Source organism: Hoplias malabaricus, chromosome 5 (genome assembly GCF_029633855.1).
Source record: "Hoplias malabaricus isolate fHopMal1 chromosome 5, fHopMal1.hap1, whole genome shotgun sequence".
Lineage (NCBI taxonomy): Eukaryota > Metazoa > Chordata > Actinopteri > Characiformes > Erythrinidae > Hoplias > Hoplias malabaricus.
Genome location: NC_089804.1, coordinates 33851861 through 33870214, shown reverse-complemented (window position 1 = coordinate 33870214; position 18354 = coordinate 33851861). Strand labels below are relative to the sequence as shown.

The window sequence follows — 18354 nt, the reverse complement described above, 5'->3', positions numbered from 1 at the left end:
TAAAACCAGCAACATACCAATTCTGTAACTAGTTTTGAAAAATGAAAAAAAGCACACTCTCTCTTTGTTAATGCTTTTTTGCTTTGTCTTCCATTATCTGAACCACTGAAAAGAAAGAAATTTACATGTTTTATGATCATTGTACAACTGTATAATTTGACCTTTACCTTTAACCTATATGTGGTAGCAACGCACTCACGCTAGTGATTAGGCACCTAAACCCCAAAATGCTCCCTGGGCACTGAGGAAGACTACACACTGCTCCAGGTGTGTGGGTATGCACCCAGAGGGAACACAGGCACAGGGAGACCCAATCACATGGCGACCACCCAACTCCACACTGTCACTTGAGGCAGTGCTCAAACCCACAACCCCAGGACTCTGGAGCCGTGTGACAATTATTATTATAGACAATTAAGCTATAGTTGTAAATGAGGCATGCAGTGAAATTATGAATTATGAACATTATTAATCTAATTATGAACCATAATTAGAGGAACTCCTCATTGAAACACATAGAGGTGAGTTTAGATGGAGCGTACTGGGCTTAATTATTCAAATAAAAACATTAATCTCTCATTTTATGTAAGGTAAATGAAGTTATCAAATAATAACCTGGAAATAGCAAGAACGTGACAGTATCTGAGATGTCCCAAAATACCAGTGTTTTTCATGACTATGTGTGAGGCCCCCTGAGACTGATTAAGTTAGCACTGGCAAATGTGAAGGTGTTTAATGTGGGATGTTGCACTGTGTCATTTAACCTGTCCTGTCCTCAGTTCTCTTTGGAACGTGCTAAAGTGGCTGATTATTGGTCATTTTTTAACCTTTAACCTTTAGAAGATTCATCACTCATTGTTGATATTGTTTCAATTAGATTTTTTGTCATCTTCACAGCTCTTGGCACCATGATTTTGAATTGCTCAGCAGTGTCAGCATGTGTCTGATTTGGAATGAAACAATGAGCACCTGTATAGGTGAGTGCTGCTCTATTTCTTTACTAAAATACTATTTTGGCTCTGATTAAAATGATTAGATTATTTATAATTTACTGATTTACTAGTTGTACATATTTATTCATATTTGGTCAATGGTAGTGTTTTTGTTCTTTTAACCTATACTTGTGGGAATCTATAACAAATAATTTGTGCATGCAGGAGTTTTTGGAGAAAGTATAAATACTTGGTTGCATTTTCCTACTTTTTTCATTATGTACTATGAGGTTTTTGCAAAACATAACTTTTCATTTTTCTAATGAATGAATGTTGTATTTGTTTATGCTGTTTCTATCTTTTGACTTTTGATTTTATATTAAACTGTCAGAGTTAAATTTTGTTTAACATTTTACTTACTGAAGAAACAATAACAAACCACCAACTAAAAGTGGCACTCATAAATAATTTATAATAATAATCATCATAATTAGTTCAAATTATATTTCACCTTTCACAAACCCAAGGACGTTTTACAATCATAAATGGGGAGGGGGGAGAAAAAAAATTGATTAAAGACACAGAGAAGAGATGTTTTGAGAATAGATTTGAAGTGAGACAGGGTTGAACAATTATGAAGGTCAGGAGGAAGAGAGTTCCAGAGCTTGGGGACAGCAACACTGAAATACCTATCACCCAGTGTAGAAAGTCTAAAGGAAGGCACAATAAGAAATCCAGAGTTAGAAGATAAGACAGCGAGAGGGACAGTATGAAGAAATAAAATCAGAGAGATATGTAGGAGCCAGACCGTGTGGAGCCGTAAAGGTTAAAAGAAGAATTTTATATTTGATCCCAGACTCTACAGGAAGCCAATGCAGTTGATGAAGTACGGGAGTGATATGAGCTGTACGCTTGGTGAAAGTAAGAGCCCTGGCTGCTGAATTGTGGATATACTAGAGACAACTGATCAGTTTAACTGGTAGACCATAAAAAAGTATGTTACAATAGTCAATACGGGAAAAGATGAAGGCGTTAATCAACATTTTGGCATCATTATCTTTAAGCATAGGGCGTAATCATACAATATTACACAGATGGTAAAATGCAATTTAGCTGATTAACTTATTGTGAGGAACAGTACCTAAAGAAAAATTTAGATTTATCAGATGAGCTAAATAAAGGGAAATAACAGTTGCAGCTGACTTAAGAATAGCAGTAGGAACTGGATCTAGGTGATTATTTAGAAATAATCTCAGAGACAGTGGAAAAGTTCACTGGGGTAAAAGCAGAGAAGCAATTATCAACTGATATGACAGGCTTATTATAGGCTTATGTCCACTGCCCATTTCCTTTCATGCTTTTCTATGATGATTAAACAAACTGTGTATAAATTAAATCTGCATCCACTACATAAACATCACATGAAATCACCTCACAGTTGTTGGGCTAACAGAAAGTGAGAGGAACCGGAAGTCTAAAGGAGTAAACAGCCCTATATTAAAAGGTAAGGCTCATAATCAAAGATATGTTCATTCAAAATGCTAAGTTAAAGCCTAAGCGAATGAATAATATAAGGCCAGACATGACAACAGAAGTAAAGTTCTTAAGTGAAAAGTGCAAGGTAAGAAATGGGAAAAGGACAAAAATATGGTTTCTTAGAGAGTGGTATGGTGAAAATTTATGCTGCGAGTAAAAACCCCTAAGCAGACCTCTAATGCCTTTTCACCCTTTGCGTGCTAATGACTTTGTAAAACTTTGTAAAATAAAACATGAGCAAACTGCACGTAATTTACAAAGAAATTGATATACCCAAAAACATTCTGCCAGATTCATGAATGCTGTGTAAACACCAGATGTTTTAGTAGAAAGTGTGTAAGTTAGTGAAAACCAAATATTGGTAAATTGGGTGGGCATTTCAAATAAGCTGCAAATGAGTTACACAACACTGTGCAAAGGTTTTCAGCACCTATGAAAATGAGATTTAAGAAGCTATCATCTGAGCAGTAAAAGATTATGTGCTCAAATAAGTAAGTAGTAATATTCTCTGTGTTAATGTATTGGTTTAACCTTTAATATCTCTCCTTGTTGCAGTGCAGTTTTATTTGAGGTTATCATACTTCATTATGCTAAATCAAGTGTGTTATTCAAGAACATCTGGAAACAAACTTTTTTGTTCACACTCATTCACAGCACTCATAATTTTAGAAATGTTGTATTAATAATTATATATAAACATATACAAGTACCACTCTTATTTAGAATATACGTTACTTTAAATAATAAGGTGGGGAAAATAAGGTGGGGAAAACTTCACCTTAAAGGCGTTTATTATTGATACAAGCTCCTTCTATGAGTTTTGGGCCATTTGTCTCTCTCTGGAGTCTCTAAAAGAGGGATAAATGCCTGTGGATTTGTTTCTGACTTGCAAGAGTTCCTTTAAATGTGTTTGTTTTGTATGAAGAAACTTATAAAACATTGGAGGGTGCAGAGGAAATTCACTTACATCTTCAACATCTTCCTGAGCAGCACTGTTATCCCAACATGCCTCATGGTAACCACCATCATCCTGTTCCAAAGAAATCTATATCCTTCCTCAATGACTACCCTCCCGTTGCACTTCATGAAGTGCTTCTAGTGTCTTGTCATAAGGAACATCAGGACCCTGCTGCCTTCTTCACTTGATTCCGTGCATTTCGTACATCATCTACACCACTCAACATTCATTCATTCATTAATTCTTTCATCTGTAACCGCTTATCCAGTTCAGGGTCGCGGTGGGTCCAGAGCCTACCTGGAACCATTGGACACAAGGCACAGACAATGGTTTTTTTTTATTATTATTATTATATATTTTTATTTTATTTTATTTTATTTGTTATATACACTGAGAAATTTAGCAATTTTTGATCATCTGAATGATATTACAGGAAAAAATTACACGCCATAACCTTCTGTATTAGTTTGCTGTATTAATTAAATTTGACCTGGTGAAAAAATGACAAACACTTGATTTTCTTATTTTCAATTTTATTTTACTCCATTTACAAGAATGAATATTAAAACATTACTTGTTAATTTCAGATGTAGTCTTCATGCTTTATTCTGCTTCCTTGCCCTAAAAAACATGGTTACATCATTAGTAAATGTATAGTCTATTTTATGTGATCCTATTGTCTGTTCTTGAAAACTGTTTTAATATATGATAAAGATTCATGTTCATCCATGTTACTATTAGTAATTAATTATCAAAGTGTGTGTGAGTGTGTGTGTGTGTGTGTGTGTGTGTGTGTGTTACAGTCACACAGCTCCAGGGGCCTGGAGGTTGTGGGTTCAACTCTGTATGTGAGGAGTTTAATGTGTATATACTCTATATATACTTCATAATTATTGGCACCCCTAGTTTAAGTGTGTTAAAAGCCTTAATTTTTATTGCAGAAGTTTAATCTCACTCTGAAATAATTTAGAAAAAAGCAACCTTCAACTCAAGTGAAAAAAAATAAAGAATGAAAAAATCCTGACTAAGAAATAATTATTTCCCATAAAATGACCTATTCCACAATTATTGGCACCCTTAACAATTACTTGGAAATAAATGTATTCGAACCATTTATGTCATTTATACTGTAGTGTATAAAGTGGATCAAAGTATCTAGGAACCTTTAATTAGTAATTAATCACTTCCTGTTTCCCTGGGGTGTAAATATGGCATTACACAGAGGCCTATTTCTCTTACTCACTCTTAAACATGGGGAAAACAAGAAAACACACTATTCAGGTAAGGCAGATGTGTGCCGACCCGCATAAATCAGGCAATGGCTACAAGAAAATAGCCACCAAGGATGGTAAAAGAAGTAAAAAGTTCTCCAAAACTCACTGTAAGAGAATTGAATCAAATGGTAGCATCTTGGGGTTACAAGGTCTCCTAAACAACCACCAGGCGCTATCTACATGCCAAAAAGCTGTTTGAGAGGCTTGCACAGAGAAAGCGGAATTATATTTTGCCAAGCTGTATTTTAACACAGAAAGCTGTGCTTTGGTCAGATGAAACCAAGATAGAGATTTTTGGCAACAAACACTAAGTGGGTCTGGCGTAACACCAAGGATGAGTACACAGAAAAACACCTCATGCCCACTGTTAAGTATAGGGGAGGATTGATGATGCTGTGGGCCTGTTTCTCCAAAGGACCTGGGAACCTTATAAGGATACATGGGATCATGAACTCCTTGAAATATGAGGACATTTTGAATCAGAATCTGGTGGCCTCTGCCCGAAAACTGAAGATGGGTCGTCACTGGGTTTTTGGCAAGATAATGACCCTAAACATGTGGCCAAATCAACTCAAAAATGATTCACAAGGCATAAATTCAAGCTCCTCTCCTGGCCATCTCAATCCCCAGACCTCAACCCAATAGAAAACCTGTGGGGTGAGCTGAAGAGGAGAGTGCATGGGAGAAGACCCATGACTCTGGATGAGTTAGAGAGGTTGTGCAAAGAGGAATAGTCGAAGATCCCTTTTTCCGTATACTCCCATCTTGTGAAGAGTAGAAGATTAAGTGCTGTCTTGTTGGCAAAAGGATTTTGTACAAAGTACTAACACCAGGGGTGCCAGTAATTATGGCAGATATGATTTCATTCAAAAGATTTATTTCTTAATATGTGATTTTTTTCCCCCGCCAAATAAAGGCACTTGAATTAAAGCTTAGATTTTTCTCTTTTTTTGCATTGTTGTCCTATATTATTTTTAAAAAAAGAATTTACTAGAAGCCAAAGAACACTTCTTAACCAGGGGTGTCAATAATTATGGAGGACGCTGTATATATATACTTTGTTTAAAATTGGGAATATTTACCTTTCCAGCATCTCTGCTCTTGGCTCTCAGCTTGTTGACCTGGGCCTCAGAGATGTCAGCACGCTCCTGAGCTTCCTCCAGCTCATGCTGCACCTTCCTGAATCTGGAGAGGTGAGTGTTGGCTTGCTCTTCCTATCAGTGAAAAAGTCATCCATTTTAGGTTTCTTGACAACGAAACAATATGTACATGTTCCTCTGCATACAATTTATGCAGTGCATGCCCGATTCAAGTTCTGTACGGCACACTCACAGCTTCCTCAGCCTGTCTCTTGTAGGCCTTCACTTTGAGCTGCAGCTTGTCCACCAGATCCTGCAGTCTGTTCACATTCTTCTTGTCTTCCTCAGTCTAAAAAAATTACAGTTAATTTAGACTTGCTTATTTAATTAAAATCCTCAATTATAATTATTTATATTATACTCTTTATCTTACTGTGTTATTGTTTACCTGGTAAGTGAGTTCTTTCACCCTCCTCTCGTATTTGCGGACGCCTTTAACAGCATCAGCGCTGCGTCTCTGTTCACCTTCAACCTCAGCCTCCAGCTCACGCACCTGTAACACAGTATATCATGTTAAATTAGTACTGATCAGTTAAAGAGATCTAAACTATTGTAACAAAACCACATTTCAATTGTGTAAAGACTATAGCATACCCTAGACTCCAGTTTCTGGAGCTGCTTCTTTCCACCCTTCATGGCAAGGTTCTCAGCCTCATCCAGACGATGCTGCAGGTCTTTGACTGTAACCTCAAGGTTCTTCTTCATCCTCTCCAGGTGAGCACTGGTGTCCTGTTCCTTCTTCAGCTCCTCTGCCATCATGGCCGCCTAGTGTATGGCCCATGGACATTTTGGTTTATGATTTTGCATTAATATTTATATGGGTAAATTATCTATGCAGGTGAACACTCACATCAGTGATGGCCTTCTTGGCCTTCTCTTCAGCATTTCTTGCCTCCTGGACTGTGTCATCCACCTCACTTTGGATCTGCACCAGATCACCCTCAAGCTTTTTCTTGGTGTTGATCAGGCTGGTATTCTGTTGAAGGAGAACAGAAATGTTAAGATGATTTCCTAAGGAATGTAAAATGTACAGCAAACTCAAAATCTATCAGGACATACCTGAGAGTGCAGCAGTGCCACACGCTCACTGGCATCCACCAGCTCCTGTTCAGCCACTTTGCGGCCCCTCTCTGTCTGTTCCAGTGCAGCTCTGAGTTCCTCAATCTCTGCCAGCATCAGGTTATTTCTGCGCTCCACCATGGCGACCTGCTCCTTCATGTCTTCTTGTCCTCTGACAGCCTCATCCAGATGCAGTTGTGCATCCTTGTGTGAAAGGGATCACCTTTATTAAAATTATAAAACTACATAAAATGAAAAAGGAAAGAATTTACACTGAAGGTTTACCTTGAGCTGTCCTTGGACGTTCCTGAGCTGTTTCTGGGCTTCAGCAGCCTGGCGGTTTGCGTGGCTCAGTTGAATCTCCATCTCATTCAGATCTCCCTCCATTTTCTTCTTCACTCTCAGGGCATCATTTCTGCTTCTGACCTCAGCATCCAGAGTGCTCTGCATGGACTCAATCACCCTCTGGCTGTTCCTCTTGATCTGCTCCATCTCCTCATCCTTCTCAGCCAGTTTTCTGTCAACCTCACCCTTCACCTGGTTGAGCTCAAGCTGGACACGAAGTATCTTGGACTCTTCATGCTCAAGTGTGCCCTGAGGATTTATGAGCACATAATGTTAAACAATATAGTAAGAAGACAATTTTTTATTCTTACTTGGTGAGATTTATATATGGTGTTACCTCAGCTTCTTCAAGAGCAGTCTGGATTTCTGATTTCTCAGTTTCCACAGTCTTCTTTGCCTTCTCCAGCTCATGGATGGTCTTTCCAGTTTCTCCAATCTGTTCAGTCAGGTCAGAGATCTCCTCTGCAGAAAGGATTAGAAATTAAGGATTTTTTTTTATAGTTGATCCACTAATATGTGTATGTGCTTACTGTAAATGTTAAGTAACATACGCTGCAGATTCTTGTTCTCTCTCTTGAGGGTCTCCAACTGGTCAAGGGCTTCCTCATATGAGTTCTTCATCTTAAACAGCTCAGTGCTGAGAGAGCGAGCCTCTTTCTGTGCTCCCTCCAACTCAGCCTGACCTTCCTCGTACTTCTGCTTCCATTCTGCCAACACCTGAATACGTTGAATGAATATAAATATCAAATCCACTGAACCAGTTAAGTGTCATTCTGTGAACCAGTGTCAGCCAGCAAATCACCTTATCAAAGTTTCTTTGTTTCTTGTCAAGATTGGCGGCCAGAGCATTAGCTCTCTCAACATCAATCATGAGGTCCTCCACTTCACCCTGCAGTCTCTGTTTGGTCTTCTCCAGAGAGGCACACTTGGAATTTACAGCTTCAATAGATTCCTCAGCATCCTGTAGACGCTGGGCAAGCTTTTTCCTGAGGAGACCAATTTATGTATTTTAACAGCTACATCTGTTACTTTTCTCAAACATGTTTACTTTATGACACTGTTCAGACTTTGCATACTTTGCCTCCTCAAGCTCCTCAGTACGCTGGATGGCATCTGTCTCATATTTGGTTCTCCACTGAGCCACCTCACTGTTGGCCTTGGACATTGAACGCTGCAGCTCAGCCTTGGCCTCCTGCTCTTCCTCAAACTGCTCTCTGAGCAAGTCACAGTCATGACGAGCTGATTGGACAGCATGTGCCAGGGCATTTTTGGCCTAAAATGTAGCATATACTTGATGAAATTTGCAGTGTATTACTGGTTACATGTGCAATGTGTATTAAACAAGTATATTAGTACCTTGACTTCCTCTTCAATTTGTCTCTTGATTTCCTCAATCTGCTGCGTGTAGGCTTGTTTTCCTCTGGTCAGCTGAGAAACAAGTGCTTCTTTCTCCTCCAGCTGACGGCCAAATTCACCTTAGAAAAGATTTGGACACGTAGAAAAGTAATGCAACGTTTCAGTTATTTGAGGTTTTGAGTTCATTTGGTGTTAATTACCATTCTCAGTTTGTAGTCTGGCTCTTTGTGCACTCAGGTCATTCAGCTGACGGACATGTTCGTCATTTTTAGCTTTGAGTTCACCCAGCTGGTCCTCAAGTGTACGACACATCTTCTCCAGATTTGCCTATAAATTAATAGTTGTTCATATGAATTTGAAATTCTTTAATTATTAATATTTAAATGTATTTATTATGTACAGTGGTGTGTTAAATCAATTTGGTCTCATTTTACATATACATAGCACTGATTTTCATTTTTGTAGCTTTTATTTTTGTTCTATTTTTTTCTATTATTCCATTTTACAACACCATCATCTAAAATGAACCCACCTTTGATTTGGCCACAGCCTCCATGTTACTGGACAGATCATCTATCTCCATCTTGTATTCACTCTTCTCCTTCTCCAGCTTCTGTTTGACTCTCTGAAGGTTGTCAATCTGCTCTCCGAGCTCAGCAACACTGTCAGCTTGCTTCTTGCGAAGGGCAGAAGCAGTGGCTTCATGCTGCAGAGTGGACTCTTCTAGATCACGCCGCAGTTTCTGGAACTCAGCCTCTCGCTTCTTATTCATCTCAATCTGAGCTGCAGTGGCACCACCAGCTTCCTCCAGCCTCTCACTGATCTCTTCCAGTTCTCTGGAGAGATCAGCTCTCTGCTTCTCAACTTTAGCACGAGCTGCACGCTCAGCCTCGATTTCCTCCTCCAGCTCCTCAATACGAGCCTGATAGAAAATTATTTTTTTATTAGTACTATGTGCTGCATTAAATGTGGTAATACACAGTAATTTTTGCAGAAATTTATTACCTGGAGCTCTTTAATCTTTTTCTGAAGCTGAGCACCCAAGGACTGTTCGTCCTCAATCTTGCTCAGAAGTTGGCTTATTTCAAAATCTTTCCTGTTAAGAAAATGGAACAGGGATATAATTTTTTTTCTACAGACTTTTGTCAAATTTTTCCAGTTATGTGTTATGTTTTATAAGTAGGAATATACTTTTTGATCTTCTCGTCAGACTGCTGCTTGTCATTCTCCAGGTCCATAATAGACTCCTGAGACAGTTTCAGATCTCCCTCAAGCTTCCTCTTGGCTCTCTCAAGGTCCATCCGGAGTTTCTTCTCTTGCTCCAGTGACCCTTCAAGCTGTAATTAAAGGAAACCAGTAATTTTGGGAATGGCACAGATGTAATTAACTATTGAATATTCTTGTCAGAAACGTTGTTCTGCAGCAACTTACATCATCGACTTGTTGTTCAAGCTTTGTCTTGGATTTGGTCAGGGTGTTGACTTTGTCTTCCTCTGCCTGGAGGTCATCAAGAGTTTGCTGGTGTGCCTCTTGGAGGGCTTTCTTCTCTTTGGTGAGTTTGGCAACAGACTCATCCTGAGAGGCCATCTCCTCAGTCAAGTTCTTCACCTGTGTGACAATTTTTTTGTATATTAAAAAACGTTCAATAGTTTCTCTTTAATTTAATATAAATTTACTTATGTGTATTATTTCTGTTCAGAGCAGAAGCATTCATTGAATACATTTGTATGTAGATTTTAACCTTGTTCTCAGTGGCATGTTTCTCCTTCTCCACTTTAGCCAAGGTCAGCTCCAGATCATCAATGTCTTTCTTCAGCTCAGAGCACTCATCCTCCAGTTTCCTCTTCTTGGCAGTCAACTCAGCATTAATTTCCTCTTCATCCTCCAGTCTCTCGGTTGTCTCTTTGAGTTTGGCCTCCAGCTGGATCTTGCTCTTGATGAGACCCTCACACCTTTCTTCAGCATCAGAGAGGTTCTCACTTTCCTGTGAATGAGATGGATTTTTTAAAATATTTTTAAAAATTACTCAAATTTAATGTAATCATCTTTGATTTTGAATACTTACAGATGCTACTTGGAGTTGCAGGTCATTTTTCTCCTGAAGAATGGATACCATCTTCTCCTCAAGCTCTTTCTTCTTGGCCAGTGCCTTTGCCAGATCCTCCTTCATTTTCTCAAAGTTCTCTTTCATGTTAGCCATTTCTTTCTCAGTCTCTGCACTCTTCAGAAGAGGCTTGATCTTGAAGTACAGCTTCATCCATGGCCAGTGTTTCACATTCATGAATGAGCGGATGTTGTATTGGATGGTGTAGATGGACTCCCTGCAGTTCAACATATATAAGTTTATTAATTTAGTAAATTTAGTAAGGTTTAATTCACAACATCATAATCTAAACATAAAAATACCTCCTCTCCATCATCTTGACAAACTCTCTCCTCATAAGGTAGCCACGGCACAATGCTTGAGTCATTGTGACTAGACTTGCTAGTTTCTCATCTCGCAGCTCCTCAAGGGTACCCAGCAGACCAGCTTTGAAGAACACCTACAAACAGATAATTTAATGTTATTTATTCACTGTTAATTTTACACCTACATTTTTGCATCCCATACACCTATAAACTACGAAGTATGTAAGTTGCTCTTTACATTTATAGAATCATGTTCAATTATGATGCTGTTTAAAAAAAATTGTTTGTTGTATGATGTGCACACTACCACTTTTATTTCATGTAATGATGGCAAACAACAAATCATCTGCTCATCTTTCCAAGGAGTAATTCCTGAAGCATTCTTTGGAAAGTTATTTACACGTATGATATGCTGCCAAAAATAAAATCTTACAGATTCAGTAATTTAACTCACTTTGGTGTGTCCAAACTTGTACTGGGTGTGGTCCACATCAATGGAGCCCAAGAGTTTTTCTGAGGCTTTCTTGTTGTCAATGAACTGTCCCTCTGGGATCACACTGGCATTCAGAACTTTGTATCTGTTTTAGAAATTATAATTCTGCATCAGTTTCACTTTAATTCTTAAATACGTTTGAGTGTTGGAAAAACTTTGAATTTGAAAATGACCTTTGCTTGAAGTCAGCGTAGAGGATTCTGCTGGGGAATCCCTTTCTGCAGATTCTGATTCCCTCCAGTACACCGTTACACCTCAGCTGGTGGATGACCAAGAAGTTCTCCATCAGACCTAGAGGGATAACATTTATGTCAAGATGTGATAGACTTCAATATGTTGCCTTAATATTTTCAATACTTAAAAGCAATAAGGAGAACATGCCTGGAGTCTTGGACTCATTGGGAATCAAGCAGCGCACAAAGTGAGGATGAGTGCTCCTCAAGTTGGTCATCAGCTTGCCCAAGTTCTCCTGTGAAGTTTTATGTAATTTTTATGTTATGCCATGGTATTTTGTATTGGATACATTTTGTGTAGTTTTCCATGCTTATTGTTGACATGTAGAACTTTTGTCAGTGCATTTCATATTGTAATATGTATGTGATCTTACTCTGAAGAGAGCAGACACTGTCTGGAAGGAACCACCCTTCTTCTTGCCACCCTTCTTTCCACCACCAGCATCTACAGACAATTGAAATTATTCATCAATATTATGTCATTAATACTTTTACTATTACATTAGTACTTTTACTGGTACCAGTTTGTGCTGATAATATTTGAAATACTTGTACATATTATATTGTAGGGTAAACAATTTTTGGTGACCTTACCATCAGCAGATGCATGAGCTGCGTACAGGAAGGACAGCAGCTTGTTTCCTGACTTCTGGTAGAGCTGCACAACAGATTCATTCAGTGGGTCCTTGTTCTTGTCCAGCCACCCTGAAATGTTGTAATCCACAGTGCCAGCGTAGTGCACCAGGGAGAAGTGGGCATCTGCCTTGCCTTTGGCAGGCTTTGGCTTCTGGAAAGCGTTACATTTGCCAAGATGCTGGTCATGGAGCTTGTTCGTAAAGGAAGTGTCTGTTGCCTTGGGGAACATGCACTCCTCTTCAAGGATGGAGAAGATGCCCATTGGCTGATGGGTGAGAAAGGATGTTTATTAGACAGACCTATGTGAGAATGGCATTTTTTTAACAGAGAAATGAAAATGACTGCAATCTCACCTTCTCAATGAGCTCAATGCAGGCAGCCAGGTCCATACCAAAGTCAATGAACTCCCAGTCAATTCCTTCTTTCTTGTACTCCTCTTGTTCCAGCACAAACATGTGGTGGTTGAAGAACTGTTGCAGTTTCTCATTTGTGAAGTTAATGCAGAGCTGCTCCAAGCTGTTGAACTGTTACAGTGTATAAAATGTGATATTTGAAGATTTTGAAGAATGAATGTTACAAAACTTTAAGATGCACCTTAAATTCAGGTATTATTTACATCAAAGATCTCAAATCCAGCGATGTCCAGCACACCAATGAAGAACTGCCTTTGTTGTTTGGTGTCCAACATCTCGTTGATACGTATAACCATCCACAAGAACATTTTCTCATAGATTGACTTGCAAAGTGCCATGGTAGCATTGTTGACCTGTGGAGTTGAAGAGTCTGCTTTGATTGTCTGTTCATTTGAAAGGGTTTAACCCCTAAACACTTCTTGTAGTGTCACCATTGCACATTACCTGGGGTACGGTCTGGCCTTTGGTCACAAACTCGTTCCCAACCTTCACTCTGGGGTAGCACAAGGCTTTCAACATGTCAGCTGAGTTCAGGCCCAGGAGGTAGGCGATTTTATCAGCCACTGAAGTGAACAAGCAAATGTGTTATTGAATGTCATTTGCAGGTCTGTACATTACTTACAATCTAAGTATTTGTTGTATATACCCTCAGTGCCGTCAGGCTCAGCCTGCTCCTCTCTCTGCTTCTGCTTGAACTTCATGTTCCCATGATGCATCACAGCTCCAGTCAGTTTGTAGATGTTAATTTTCTCATCGGCATTGAAGCCCAGGATGTCAATAGCCGTCTGTGTTTAGAGAAAAAGATTCGACTGACCGATAACTGAGAATGAGAAATATTGTCACAGCTTCTGTAGAAGTTCAGTGAAGTTTTACTTACATCTGTGGCAATGAACTCCTCCACATCATTGATGCTCTTGACTGTGATTTCACCCTGGCTGATCATAGGGTAGTCATAGGGGTTGGTGGTGATGAGCAGTGCCTCTGTGTGTAAGGATTGATAACATCAAATATAATAACATGTACAATATTACAGCTCCTCCAAAATTATATAGTATCAAAGACATTTCTGTAGGTTTTGTACCAAGCAGCTCTGGCTTGTGTCCAGTCATGAGCTGGTAGAAGATGTGGTAGCTCCTCTCAGCAGACAGCTGGAAAGTGACTCTTGACTTTTCCAGTAGATCTGTTCATTAAAAAAAAAGATCTGTCATGCTTTGTCCACTTCAGTTGTATTTCAGATATGCACATCATGCTAAATTGCAGTTTCACTTCATACATAACAAAACTTCAGAACAATGGCTGAAATCACCAGCAGTCCCTGAAACGTACATGTTTCAATATCAGCTGAGGCCAGCTTGCCGGTTTGCCCGAAATGAATTCTGATGAATTTACCCTGGAAGTCAAAATATGTTTAAATTAAATTCATCTATTTTCATGGCATTCATATTTAGTATTATTCTCAGAAGATATTCTGCACTGTTTGTTAATACTCACAAAACGAGAGGAGTTGTCATTCCTGATGGTCTTGGCATTACCGTATGCCTCCAGCAGTGGGTTGGCTGCCACAATTTGGTCCTCCAGTGAACCCTAGAGGTGACAGCAGTTGGTACAGTGAGGAATTCCATCAGAAATTCTCTCATAATCCTGAAACAGTGATTTACTGACCTGCATTTTGCCAGCAACAGGTTCTGCTTGCTTCTTTCCAGTCATGCCAACCATTGCAAAGTACTGGATGACACGCTTGGTGTTCACAGTCTTTCCTGCACCAGATTCTCCACTGTGGATAGAGTTAGAAGAGTTTAATGAACTGTGAATCATTTACAAATGAGCATACATACAATATTGAAAGTAATTAATAGTAAGGAATATTGCTAAATAATACAAGTCTGCACTCACGTAATCAGGACAGATTGGTTTTCGCGATCTGTAGGAACACATGAGATACATTAAGTACACATCAACAAATGTATGTACTTTCTGTAAAACTACAGTTGGGGATAGTATTAAATATTTATAAAATGTTGTTTTTAATTAAACTAGTTGAGCAATATATTACCTGTGAGCATGAACTGATAGGCATTATCAGAAATGGAGAAGATGTGGGGTGGGGCTTCAATTCTCTTTTTGCCTCTGTATCCAGCCACAACTTTTGCATCGTATACTGGGAGCCACTTGTAGGGGTTCACAGTGACGCAGAACAGCCCAGAGTAGGTCTGATGTTGTGAACAGAAGTATTTTCAGAAGTTTGTTATGATATAAATACGTACTAAAAAGTTCGTTTTCAGTTTAATTCAGTAAACTCACGTAGATCATCCATGCTGCGTAACGCTCTTTGAGGTTAAACAACACACAGGGCTCGTTGAGGTGGGTCATCATGGCCATGTCCTCAATTTTGTCAAATTTGGGAGGATTCATGGGAAAGATTTCATCCTCCTTAACTGTGAGTTTCTGTGAAATAACGAACATTACAGTATTACGCAGGAGTACAATTTGCTTTAACATTAATGTTGGTCTTACGCCTTCTCTTCTCTGAGATTCTGCTCTGTGCAGTCCATTTTCATTCCTGAAGTGAAGGGTATTACAATCATACTTAGCAGACTAATTTTATCATTATGGAATATTATTCATTACAATATAGAATTATCAAACATGAAATTTTAAATTACAGTTCTGACTTCTGACATGAAAGAAGCAAGTTACATGTGTCTTTTTTAAAGTTTATCTGCAACAGTGCTAAAAGCTAGCCATGCTTTAAAGTTAGTAATTTGGAAAATATAATATTTAATATTTCAACTTACTTTGCCACAGAGCGTTTCGACTGTGGCTTTGCCCCCCTCTTTACTTTTCAATGTACCTTTCAGGTACATCTCAGCGGGCTCACACACAAACACTGCTGTTTTAGCATCAAAAGGTTTGTTCTGGGCCTCAACCCTCTCTTTCTCTGACTTGCGGAGGTACATGGCCGCCGGGCCAAAACACTCCATCTCTCCATCCCCCATGATGACGTTTTACTGTGGAGAAAAATTATGTTTGTCATACTTATTGTACATTTACAGTAGCCTGATTCCTGCGGTTAAAGTCATGTACTGAGCTATGGTTTTCTGGATTTTGTGGCTTTTTCCCTCTTACACAATTTTGTATTTGCTTAATTTTCTTTTTTTTTTAATGGTTTTATTTCAATTTTGACAGACTGCCAGTTCATATATAGCATGTCACTACGTACACCTTACCTTTTTGTCCTCAAGTGTAGAATTTGTGAACAGAGAAGGCCTGGCTGTTTGCAGATTCTAAGAGAAGAGGAAAAGAAAACACTTCCTAATAAATAAGTTTGAATCAAATAACTTCACCCACAATGTAGTGAGCATTCCAAGAAATTGAAGACATGCTATTAATCAGAAGGAAATACAACATCGCCTCACATTTGCAGGGCTCCTGGGGTAGCCTCAGTCCTTGGAGGAGCCTCTTATATAGCTCCATTTATGATCGCTCAGCAAAGTTTGCATGCTATGTTTGGCCATAGATTCTTACTTGATGCTTTTACTCCCTAAGCGGCAATGATGGACTTGTGGTCAGGTATCATCTTTTACTCTCAAATACTGGCTCCCTGTGGCAAGTCCCCACAAAGTTTTATTATTTTGGTGTTTTAATAACACAAGAATTAGTGATGTTTGAATAGATAGCAATACACTTGGTTAGCAGTTTTAGCTGGAAAAAGATTGTTATCACTAATTTAGAATGTATTTGAATTCAAATATAGTTATATTAAAATAAAATAAAAACAATATAGAAATGATTGGTGGTTAAGAGTAATATTTATTTTCTTTTGATGTGTGCCATTGTATTGGACATACAAATTTTTCAGTTAGATTTATTTTTCAGTTTGCATGCTTTGCAATTTTAAAGGCATCCTACGGTTACAACATGAGAATTCTTTAATGGAATTTGGCAGTGAAGAGATCTTAGATCATATTTGGAGAAGCTATGGGATGTCATTGGTGTTTTATGTCAGGGTTAGTGCAATGTTTCATTATATAAATACTCTGCCTACTGAAGCCTGCTGTTGAAATTTCATTGCCTTGTAATGTATCAGTCCACCAGTTTTTAAGCTTCTTCAGTTTCTATATGTTGAAGTGAAACTTATAAGAATAAGTTATGTGGAGTAACATCAAGTATTATGTTCAAACATCCTTTTAAAAAACATTTAAGCATTTTAAAAAATGAATTACAAATAAATTTAATTGGTTTTAATACATAAGCATTTATGATACATATGCAATTGTTAATATTCTACCAGCAGTACCAAATTTTGAATAGTTTCTGAAAATGTAATGTGCATTTACACAAATCTTTGCACCAAATAGCTCACTGAACTAAAATGCTATAAATTCTAACTGAGCAATGTGCTCCCTCTTTAGGAGATGTATTACTAGTATCAGATTATAGCATTTATTTCCAAAGGAAAGATAGTATGTCGTTGACAAATGATTACTGGGCAGTAAATGTTCCTAGACCATTGCTTGCGATGACTTGGCTCATAAACTGAATTTCTGAAACACAATATCTTAGTATAGTATTCACATTAGGAATTAATATGGATATAGTCATGCCATCAGGGTTTATTTATGAGAGTGTTATAAAAGAGTTTAGCCTGTCCCCTTAAGAGTCTTCTGGATGCTCAACAAGGACAGACTGTGAAGTAAGTCTCTTACTTCATTTCAAAAGTTTTATATTTTAAATTGTATATATATGTAAATTTTATAAAAATACATTTTCCCCTTGTATCCTTTAACTGACACTGCTGTATTATGTCAAATGTTTATGTAAACATATCAGTTTTAAAATGAAAATGAAAATAGTATGTGCATCATGGCAGTGTAATCCTAAATTTAAATTTAAATGTTCCACTAATAAATGAAACATTCAAATTCTAATTCATTTTCATGTGCAATCTGGTAGACTTAATACTTCATTTACACAAAGATTTAAATGCTTTACGAGTGTCTTTATTTAATAGAAAATATATTTCCCACTTTGAATTTACATGTACCAAGCTAGGATGGCAAAGTTCAAATAATAAAGAAATCAACAGTTCTCCACTTTTAAACATTATTAACCTCTGCTGCGCAGTCTGTAAACGATCGTGAAAATGCAAACTGAGCAGATTGGCTTTTCATTTCCATAGAATTCCCATTCTGTAAGGGCAGGGCCAGTGGTACACTCAGTGGAAAAGGCTTTGACTAGAAACAATGCACCAAAGTGCTTACAGGTATACTGGTATACGCACAATTGTCCTAGAAGGGACTCAACATTTAGACCATGGATGATCCCATAACTGCTTTGTTTATACTGCAAATTTAATATGTGCAGTGGCATGTTTTTAACTTCACAACAAATGTACAAGATCTTTCTGCGTTGTGAACTTCGGCACTTGGTCATAATATGTTGCACTGTGTCATTTAACCTGTCCTGCCCTTAGTTCCATTTGGAACACACTAAACCTGCTCATTGTTGGTCTGTGAGCTTATTTGTCACATTTAATCTTTACACATTTAATCTTTACACAATGTTGTTTCA

General features: G+C 38.1%; 1 protein-coding gene and 1 long non-coding RNA gene across 2 annotated transcripts in view; one reads left to right on the top strand and one right to left on the bottom strand.

Annotated features, from left to right (window-relative positions):
* The first annotated feature begins 933 nt into the window (after window positions 1-933).
* Window positions 934-18354, top strand: part of LOC136697070 (uncharacterized) — a 33038-nt gene continuing 15617 nt past the window's right edge. The window contains exon 1 of the long non-coding RNA XR_010802672.1: window positions 934-977. This is a non-coding gene — a long non-coding RNA (uncharacterized lncRNA). The remainder of the gene's footprint in view (window positions 978-18354) is intronic.
* On the bottom strand, window positions 4030-15779 carry LOC136697049 (myosin heavy chain, fast skeletal muscle-like). The gene is made up of 39 exons (XM_066671928.1): window positions 15579-15779; window positions 15085-15228; window positions 14837-14993; window positions 14677-14704; window positions 14446-14557; window positions 14275-14367; window positions 14110-14173; window positions 13865-13963; window positions 13661-13764; window positions 13430-13568; window positions 13228-13346; window positions 12987-13136; window positions 12724-12894; window positions 12329-12635; window positions 12109-12179; window positions 11883-11970; window positions 11675-11792; window positions 11463-11586; window positions 11006-11142; window positions 10665-10920; window positions 10341-10583; window positions 10031-10207; window positions 9791-9936; window positions 9605-9695; window positions 9132-9521; window positions 8800-8926; window positions 8600-8718; window positions 8320-8516; window positions 8046-8229; window positions 7795-7960; window positions 7581-7705; window positions 7184-7492; window positions 6899-7102; window positions 6690-6815; window positions 6434-6604; window positions 6228-6332; window positions 6033-6128; window positions 5783-5914; window positions 4030-4047 (listed from the first exon to the last, which is right to left on the bottom strand). Exons 1-39 carry the CDS (start codon window positions 15777-15779, stop codon window positions 4030-4032), a joined length of 5808 nt encoding a protein of 1935 aa, XP_066528025.1.